The sequence below is a fragment of the Heterocephalus glaber genome, unplaced genomic scaffold, assembly GCF_053883595.1.
Source record: "Heterocephalus glaber isolate CG9 unplaced genomic scaffold, H.glaber_assembly_v1.0 deba00001760, whole genome shotgun sequence".
In the NCBI taxonomy this organism is placed as follows: Eukaryota; Metazoa; Chordata; class Mammalia; order Rodentia; family Bathyergidae; genus Heterocephalus; species Heterocephalus glaber.
Window position 1 is genome coordinate 614484 of NW_028258457.1, and position 9201 is coordinate 623684.

The window sequence follows — 9201 nt, forward strand, 5'->3', positions numbered from 1 at the left end:
GGCTTTGGTGCAGAGTTGGGCAAGGACAGGTGAGTTAGTGCCTGGCATGTGTGCTGCACTGGACTGTGCCTGATCCCTAGACTGGAGTCTAGACACAGAGCCTGCAAGAGCTCTCAGGTGACCCTCAGAGGCTCCATTCTGCTCTGAGGGTGTGTCTGGGCACATGCCTGTGCCTGGAGAAGACCCCCCTGGCCACCCCTTGGAGAGGCGGGAGAGGCTTGCCAGCCTTTGATGGAGGGCGTTGCCAAGCATTGCATCCCCTGGGTCCAACCTGGGTGTGCTCAGTATGGAGCCACCAAACAAGGCTTCTGTGTGGGGAGGCGGCGCCGCCTGCTGGTGGCATGTGGGGATGACACCACCTCAGGGTGCCTTGAGGGTAGAGGATCGCACAGGGTGGGCCACCTCCCCTCCCCCAGGCCTGGCGCTGCCCGGGACTGAAGCCATGTGGTTCCCCTGCCCCCAGCCTTTCAGCCTGTGGGACCTTGGCTGGGGTGCCCAGACGGGAATTTCTGCTTTTAATCCAAAGAGACAGAAAGAAAACTCAGCAAGAAGCTGGGCCACCCCCAACCCACTCCCCAAACCCCTCTGGGTACAAAAGCCCCAGCCTGGCATCCTCCCCACCCTCCAGGACCTACACAAAACCCTACACAATTGCAAACATGGCCAGATCCTAGGTTTGTGCCAGTGCCATCCATGGGGGTCCCACCCGCTGGGCACGGTGCCCACGGGAAGGCCAGCTGGACTCCAGCACTGGGGGCAGGGTCTGGGGGATTCCCGTGGACGTAGGGAGAGCGCGGCTGTACTTCCTCTTCCAGGGCAGGTGGCTGCACAGCATCCTGGGTGTGCAGGAGCTGGGCCTGTGAGCGTAGCTTCTAGGGCCAGGCAGGAATGAGATGGGATTGCTCCAGCTTTCTCATTATCACCGATTTGTGGTTTTTTTTTCTTTTCTTTTTTCTTTTTTTTCTTTCTTTCTTTTTTTTTTTTTTTCTGTCTGTTTCAGTCCTGGTTCCTCTGATAAGATCGACAAAGAAACAACAAAATGAAAAAAAGAGGTTCCTCAAGGGGGTAGAAGAAATTTTGAGACGTGGAAAAAATCCCCCAGCCCAGCCCAGCCCCACCGAAAAGCAAAAATTAGATGTCGTCAGCCACTCAGCCCTTCTCTCCTCCAGCCCGGGGATCCCCTTGGGCCCCCAAAGCAGCCCAGTTCTCAGAGAGCCCTTGGAAGGGGTCTCAGTGGAGCTGTGCACTGGCAGCCAAGCAGAAAGAAACATACAAAATGGGCTCTGCCAAGCAGAGGACATATGGAAAGAAAGGATTCGGCAGGACTGCCTCCCTCCCCTATCCCACCGCCGTCCGGGGAAGGAGCAGACCCCCCCCCCAACAACCAGCACCCTTCCTAGGGACCCCACCCTCACTCGGGCCGGAGTGCCCTAGGGAGCCCGGAGGACCAGCTTGGAAGATAATGGGGTGCATATTCCTAGAACCCCCTCTATCTAGACTCCACCCCTCCTGCCCTTCCTCCTGGCCTTGGCTCTGGCTTCTGCCCCCAGCTGCTCTGGACCAGGCAGGGGGGGCTCCTGGGGTAGGCAGGGGAGAAGCCCAGAATGGGGAGTGTCCCCTCCCGCATCAGCCGAAGGGCAGTTCCCGGGCCAGACCCTCTGTACAGTCGACAGGAAAACGCTGGAAAGCTGACAGCCCCCCTGCCTGGTACTGGCCCCCTTTGCCCTCTCCCCACAGGCCACGAGCCAAGGGAGGTGGGCCCTGGCTGCCCCACACCCCAGCCCCGCATGCAGGTGCCCCACAAGCGGGGGCCGGGCCCAGAGTGGAGCAGAGTGGGGACCCCGGACCCCGGAGCCCAGCGAGGAGGACAAGGCAGCCGCTATTGCCACCCGCTAAGTCGCCACCTGCGCTTAGGTAGGCGTCCTGCTCCTCGCGGCCCGCCTGCCCGAAGACTTTCAGTTGGGGGGGGGTTGGGTGTCCTCCTTTTCAAGTGTTTTGGAGCTGTCGGTCCTCCTTCCCACTGCCCCACCCCCATGGCCACTTCTCTCAGAATCTTTGCCGTAATGTCTTTCCTCTTGATTTAGGGGTGGGGCAGTCGTCCTTTGGGTCTTTTGCTGTTGCAGTTCGGAACTCCTCCGTTTGGGAACAGTTTGGTCACACCCCACAGGAAGTAGCTCTCCCAGCCCCTCCTCCCCCGAGGACGGGGGCCCTTTCCAGAGGTCCTGCGGAAGCCCGGGGAGGGAGGGAGCTGGAGCGCCCGCCCTGCAGGTTGTGACCCAGACCCTCTGGCTTGTCTTTCTGTGCCTTACTCCTCCTCCCTGCGTCCCCTTCGTTCCCTTCTCAGTCCTTGTGCCTCTCTCCCCCTTTCTTAACGGTATGAAAACACGAAGCACAGGTCAGGGTCCTCTGGAAAGTCAGTCCAACATTGCACCACATAGGGGTGGGTTATGGGCTTTATTTATTGAGACTCTAGTTTGCGAGGCTGTGGCCCCAGCAGGAAGAGGAAGGAAGGAGCCGTCTGGGTAGGGAGAGGGCCGCGACCTGGCCGGGGTGCCTCCCCTACCCGGAGTCTCGAGGGGTGGGCTGGGCGGCCTCGTTGGGAAGTTGAGGAAGCCCCGCCCTCCTGGTTGCGCAGTGGATCCCTGGGCGTGGGGCGGGGTCCTGCAGGGCTGGGGTGGGGAGTGAGGCCGGGGTGGGGGGCCGGGCGGGCCGGGCGTGACGCGCGGTCAAAGTGCAATGATTTTTCAGTTCGGTTGGCTAAACAGGGTCAGAGCCGAGAGCGGAGCGGAAGGGACGCCTGCCCGGCCAGCCGCACGCGCCCATTCCGTCGACGACAATCGGGCCCAGGGCGCCGTGGCCCGCGGGAGGGAGCGGGGTCCGCGGGCGCCGCCCGGGCGAGGTCGGAAGCTGCAGGCCAGCTGGGCCCGGGCAGGAGGTGGCGGGGACCGGGTGGGGAGAGGCGGGCGAGGGGCGACGAGGGCATCGGGGATGTGGGATGTGTTAGGAGAGGAAAACCCACAAAAAATGTATATGGGGGAAATGAACTTTTTTTGTTTTTGTTTTCATTGAACCAAGTGCAATGCATCAGAGTTTTCCTATCTTTGTATGTTAAGAGATTGTTAAGAAAAAAATTCTATTTTTGTTGTTATGTCCTCGAGGCTCTGGGGACGCTAAAAGAACTGGGCCTGCCCCGCCCTGCGCGGGGGGTAACGAAAGCTGAGTGTTTTTCCTTTTCTTTTTTGGTTCGTTTTCATTTTATTTTTTAAGTCGTTTTCCTGCGTTGACGAGGATGATTTGGGGGTTTTATTTTTGTTGTTTGATCTCGATTTCAGTGGTAGGGCTGAAGGAAACGTTCATGTTTTGGATTTAAAAAAAACAAAAAACCTCACCTCGACATTAAAAAAAACCAAACCCACAAAATCAAAAAGGAAAAAAGGACGAGAGAAAATTATTTTTAAGATAAACATAAAAACCCTGGTGCTTCTTACATTATAAAGTACGTTTTTAAAAACCCACAAACTATTATACATAAGTTTATGATCAGTTAAGTATCCAGCACTTGTTAGGAACAGCATATCCTTTCCTGTTGAGCTTAACGGAACGGGACGCGGCGTGCGCCGGCGGCGGCGCTGCTCGGCCACGGGTCTCCCGGGTTCCCCTCCCCGGGCCCAGCGCCCTCCTCGCCCCATCCCCATCCCGGCTGAGGGAGCGCGGCGGGGTCCCCGGTCCCTCCCCCGCAGAGGTCAATGCCAACGAACAAATGTCCCCTTCCCCCCTCCCTCCCCACCCCGAGCGCCCTTCTTTGAGCCAGACGCCAACTTGACCCTCACCAGCATTATCAGGAGCGCGCTCAGCAAGTTGGTGATTTCCTCCCCGTCCCCCTGTCCCTCCCCGGCGCCCCCACGCGATGTCACGCCTCCTGTCCAGGCTCCCGGGAGCGCCCGAGGCTCGCTGCTCCAGGACAGGTCCCCGCCACGCTGCCAGGCCGATCGGCCCAGGCCCGCGCCCGCCCGAACGCACGCACACGGCCCGCACAGCCCCCGCCCCGCCCCGCCCCGCCCGTCGACTGCCTTACACACCCGCCCCGCGCTGGCCGGCCGACCTAGTGCCTTGTTCTCACCCCCGTGCTGGCGGAGCGGACGCCGCGCTCTGGGACCCAGAGGGGCTGGGTGGCTCAGACGACTCACTTGCTTCCCCACCCCGACTGTGCCGAATGGACCCCCCCACACACGAGAGAAAATAAAGGAGCAATAAAGTCACGAGAACTTTCGTCCCCCAATCGAGAGCCCGAGGGGCACCCCAGCCCCCCCTCTGCTCCCCCCCACTCTCGGGGCGACCCCATCCCCTCGAAAGCCAGCCTGGGCCCGCCCCGCTTCCGCCCCTCCCGGGAGATCCGTGCGCCCGACCAGCACCAGCATTGCGGACCGCAAGGCCGCCCGTCCCGTCAAACAAGTTTCTTCTTAGGCTAAGAAACGCAGTATATACGAGTATCTCTATATATAGTACTAATGGATTGGTGTGCTTCCCCTTAGCGCCCCTCCCTCTGCGCCTCCTCCTTCAGCCTGGTCCCCCCTCTGCCCTCCGCCCCGTCTCTGCACTGAGATACATAAGAAACAAGGGTAGTTTACTGTCTGTTTTGTTTTCTGGGTTTTCAGTGTCCTAGCGGAATGCAAGTAGCCAGCCCGTCTGTCCCCTCTCGCCCTGCCCCGCCCCGCCCCCGTCACTGCGCTTCTGTTATACCATCTTTGCCTCTCTCTGGCTTCTCCATTGAATGGCTAATGTGTATGTGAAATAAAGAAATAAAGAAAAAAAAAAAAAAAAGCAACAGCTCCTGAGCCTTCACAGACGCGATCTCCTAAAACCGGGTGGAGTCGGTGCGGCGAAACTGCGCCGTCTGAGGCGCCTGTCCTTCGGCCACCGGGAGGGGGCGCCGGTGGGCAGGGTGACGGCTCCCCAGCGCCTCCGGCCGGGGGGTGGGGGTGGGAAGGCACGACAGGGGTCCGAGACTGCTCGGCCTGTTCCTTGACCTCGCCCCTTGGACGGGGACACAGGCAAAACAACTTCAAGCGGGCAGTCGGCAATTTTTAAAAAACCGGCGGGGACCCTGGGGTCGACGGTCGCCTTTCCAGATCCCCAGGACCACTCTCCTTTCGGAGAAGTCCTCACTTGTCTGTCGTCCAGGGGGTTCGCTCTGGAGCAGGCGATGCGCGGCGTCCGCCCTTTGCCTGGACGGTCCTAGGCTGCATTTCCAGGACCCCCCCCCCCCCAGCTTAGAGACGCCGCTGCTACACAAGGTCACCGCACCTCCGGACTCTGGGCCACTTGCTCCATTTTGATGGGCCGGGCTACCCCGCTGGGGCTGCAATCGGAGTCCACCGTGGCCGCGGGCTGAGCGCGCGCTGCAGTCTTGGCACTGCGTCCAGAGCGGGAGCCTCCCTGCACAGACCGTTTCCGCGGCCCGGACGGGGCGGGACCCGCGGCCAAAGTGGCCGCCTGATCGCGCAGCAGTCTCACCAGGAAGCCGATGTACTTCATGGCCAGGCGGAGCACCTCGTTCTTGCTCAGCTTCCGGTCGGGCGGGTGAGTGGGCAGCAGCTTCCTGAGCTCTGCGAAGGCACCATTCACATTCTGCTGCCGCCAGCGCTCGCGGCTGTTGGTGAACACGCGCCGCGCCACCTTCTGGGGCTGGTGCCCTGTGCACAGGAGAGACAGGGTTGGGGCCAGGCTGGAGGGGGGCCTCCCCTCCTGTCCTCACTGTAGCACCCTCGTGGGGACTTAAACCCAGGCATTGGGCTGGGACTTTCTGCATTCAACGCATCCACCCACCCACCCCAAGGGCCCCCAGGTAAAGACCATAAGGACCCAGACTGCAGACCCCAGGGCAGCTATGCCTGTCACACCTTTTTGTCAGTGGCTCGTGGTCCTGAGAGTCACTCCTAGTCTGTGATGTGGCTAGGGGACTCGTGGTCTATCTGATGACCATGGTTGTGTGTGATGGTTGCCTCGGGGTTGTGGCTGTTGCATGCGTGGCTGAGGTTGTGTGGCTGACTCTTGTGTCGCTGTGTGGCTGTGTCCTGAGGGACTGGTCCCTGAGCTGTTTCCTTTGGGGCTCCCAGGCCTGGCCGAGGCCTGCTGGGTTTCGTTGTTTCTCTTGCCTTGCTGGTGGTAATGCTTGAGTGACTGTGGTCTTGCACTTGGGTGTGACCTGTGTGCCTGCCCCCTGTATATGTGTGTGTGCACAGGCAGACACCTTTGGTCCACTAACAAATGTCCACACACAGAGGCACGCATGTGGACACACGTAACGCGCACATACTCACCCTCAGCCAGGTCCAGTTCGCAGTGGCTGGGTCTCCGCTTCAGCCGGCTGCTGGGGAAGATGCTCAAAGGTCCTGCTGGCCCAATGTAGACGCTGTAAGGGGTTGCGGGTCACACATGCCTTGTGGGCAAGGCCCCCGCCCCCCATCTCCTGCAGCCCCCACTGACCTGTTGAGGAAGGGGTGAGGGTGGTAATGCAGAGCCAGGGCGGGCGGGGCAGTTCCCAGGGTGGAGAGGTGCAGCAAGGGTGGCCGAAGGGCACTCAGCTCCGTGGTGGGCATGGCTGCCCCTGGGGGCCTGGTGTGACCGAGGCTGATCACTGGCACACCCGGAGGCAGCCTGGTGGGGGAGACGCCTCTGTGGTCCAGCTCTTGGGGGGGCAGGAGCCCTGGTGAAGCAGGCTTAGGGGGCGGGGCAGACGCTGGGCTGGGAGCACGCACTACCTCGGTTTTCTCTGTCATGGTGGGACCCACCTCTGCCTGGGCCTGGGGTGGGCACATGGACCCAAGGACGGGTGCTCACCTGTGAGGGGAAGGACGCCAGGTGGGAGGAGGGCTGGTGCCATCTCCCCCACCTGCTTAGCCTAACAGAACTTCGAATGGAAGAGGGAGAAGGAGGGAAAGGGGCAGTGGAGGCTCAGTGGGCAGACAGGGGAGGCGGGGTTCAAAAGCTGCCAGTCCGAGGGAGGGGAAATCTACCAGAGCAGGGGTCCAGCAGGTTCTGGGTGGCACTGGGCCTGCCTCCCTGCTTCCAGAATGTCCTTTGACACTGCGATTCCCTCCAAACCCTGACATTAACCTATAACCCTCAGGTCTGGATTTCTGACCCTGAGACTCTTCTTTCTTTCTTTTTTTAAGACAGGGTATAGTTATGTAGTTCAAGATGACCTTGAACTCAATATGTAGCCCAGCTGGCCTCAGACCGTGGGGATGCTCCTGCCTCAGCTTTCCAAGTGCTAAGATCACGGGTGTGCACCACCACAGCTGGCTGTTGCCCCTCATTGACTCCTTGCTGCCATGTGGCCTTGAAATTCCTCCAAAATTGACTGACACCCTCTCCCCCCAAGCTGGTTTCTCAATATTCTCTATGATCCCATGTTCTTCCCGTCACCTCCACATCTGGCTCTAGGATCTCTCCATAGCTGCTCCAGGGACCCCCCCCACTGGAGATGTCCCCCTTACTCTCCCTGTGACCCCACTCCTTACACTGTGACCCAAAGGTTGGCCCCAAGCCCCCCCCCCAATACTGCCAAGTCCTGTCTAGTCATGCCCCAACTGTGCTCTGGTTTTGGGGCCCGATCCCTGCCCTTCCTTAACACCCCCGTTTGCTGGGCTCCAGGGTCTGGGGTGACCCACAAGGTGTGGGACTCCCAGTCCCTCTGGCCTGTCTTCCGAGGCTGGGGAAATTGACCTGACACCTCACTTAGCGGGTCCCGGCTGATGAATGAATGAATGAATGGACACAGAATGCAGGCAAGGACCTAAGCGGTACCCTCTTACCCCAACGCTGTTCCCACAGCCTGGTGAGCGGCTCTGTCCCTCGGGGCCTGCAGTCCCAGCCAGGCTGCAGTCCGGTTGTCCAGTTCGGCCGCTGGCCTCCCGAGAGCCCAGCAGCTCTGCTGGCGGCGTGGATTCCCGTGAAAGTGCGCGGCTCCGGCCTGCCCGCCCTCTCCCCGCCCCTGGCGGCCCGGTTTCCTCCTTCACCTCGCTGGGCGGCCAGAGGATGCTGGGCCCGCGCAGATAAGGGCCTGGCCGCCTGGCCGCGCCTGATAAGGAGCCGAGCTGACCCCGGAGGAAACCGACGGGCGGGGACCTCGGCGCGCCCCGGCCGGGCTTCAGGCCGCCACCCCAGGGCCTCGCCTTCCACCCCCCTCGCCACCTGCGGGAGGCGCCCGGCTGTGTGCAGAGGGGAAACCGAGGAAAGGAAGCCTCGGCCTTCGGTGGTGTCGTCTGCCCCTTGACTTCGAACGCCCCCTGCCCGTGTCCTTGCGGCTGCGGGGGGAGGGGGGCCTTTCCGGCCGCGTGACCCAGGAGCCCACTCTCTGCACCCTGCCTGGTTCCTCTTTTTACACGGCCCCTCCCATCTCCTCCTCTACCCCCACCCGAGGTGCAGGGCGCCCGAGGGGGCACAGCCTGGCCTCGGATGGCCAATCTGGGCAGGTGTCTTGGGGCACTCCACACATTTTCAGGCCCAGGAGGGTGTTTGTGTGTGGGAGGTAGGATTGATTTCCTAGGGCCCTTCCAATAGCTGTCCCCAAAGTCCCCCAAATTCTGGAACTATGGGGCACAGAACCCCAGATTTGTATTCTTTTGGGGTTTTTTTTGAGTTTTGGACAGGGTCCCTGTATGTAGTCCAGGCTGGCCTCAAACTCTTGGAGATCCTTCTGCCTCAGCCTGGGTTGGGATTACAGGCGCCCAGTGCCAGGCCCAGCTACAAGCCCCAAGTTGGCAGTAACCCCCACCAAGGGTCCCCCGGCACAGGGCGCCTTCAGATATCCTGGAGTGAAAGGTGGTGTTCAAGATCCCACTGAAAGTGCAGAGAGGGGCTCTGGTGGCAGGCTGTTCCTTATGCAGGTAGCAGCTGTTCCTCAGGCCTAGTGTCCTGCACAGGGTCCGCCAAGCGTTATCCCGCTTGAGCGATGTACTGGTTCACTGCGTGAGTCCCTTGCTCCCCACCAGCACCAATACTGTTTCCCAATCTGGGTGAACCCCAAGACCTCAACCCCAGAGATTTTAAGCCCATGACTTAACTCTGACGATGCTGCACAGGGGAGTCTGAGAAGGTGAGGGTGCATTGTGCTGAGTTCTGGCCAAACCTCCCTCGAGCGTTGCTAACCCTGTTCTGGGGGAGGGGATGCAGTTTCCCCTCACTAGGGGTTCAGGC

At 60.7% G+C, this 9201-nt stretch overlaps 2 protein-coding genes across 13 annotated transcripts in view; one reads left to right on the top strand and one right to left on the bottom strand.

Annotated features, from left to right (window-relative positions):
• Positions 1-4821, top strand: part of Nfix (nuclear factor I X) — a 94175-nt gene extending 89354 nt beyond the window's left edge. For 9 of the 11 annotated variants that reach the window (XM_004872419.4, XM_087201506.1, XM_087201501.1 and 6 more), the window contains one exon: positions 1001-1264. In XM_004872419.4, coding sequence (XP_004872476.2) covers positions 1001-1015 — 15 coding nt within the window. In that variant the 3' untranslated portion in view covers positions 1016-1264. Of the gene's footprint in view, positions 1-1000 lie in introns of all 11 variants that reach the window. The other 2 variants (XM_087201503.1, XM_004872421.4) reach the window with 1 other exon arrangement.
• Lyl1 (LYL1 basic helix-loop-helix family member) lies at positions 4635-8304 on the bottom strand. Of its 2 annotated transcripts, XM_004872415.4 has the most exons (4): positions 7818-8304; positions 6487-6840; positions 6321-6412; positions 4635-5693 (listed from the first exon to the last, which is right to left on the bottom strand). In XM_004872415.4, exons 2-4 carry the CDS (start codon positions 6816-6818, stop codon positions 5296-5298), a joined length of 822 nt encoding a protein of 273 aa, XP_004872472.1. In that variant the 5' UTR covers positions 6819-6840; positions 7818-8304; the 3' UTR covers positions 4635-5295. The 2 variants fall into 2 exon arrangements, with proteins under 2 accessions (XP_004872472.1, XP_087057651.1); XM_087201525.1 differs by lacking the exon at positions 7818-8304 and having other exon boundaries at positions 6487-7010.
• Positions 8305-9201: the final 897 nt, after the last annotated feature.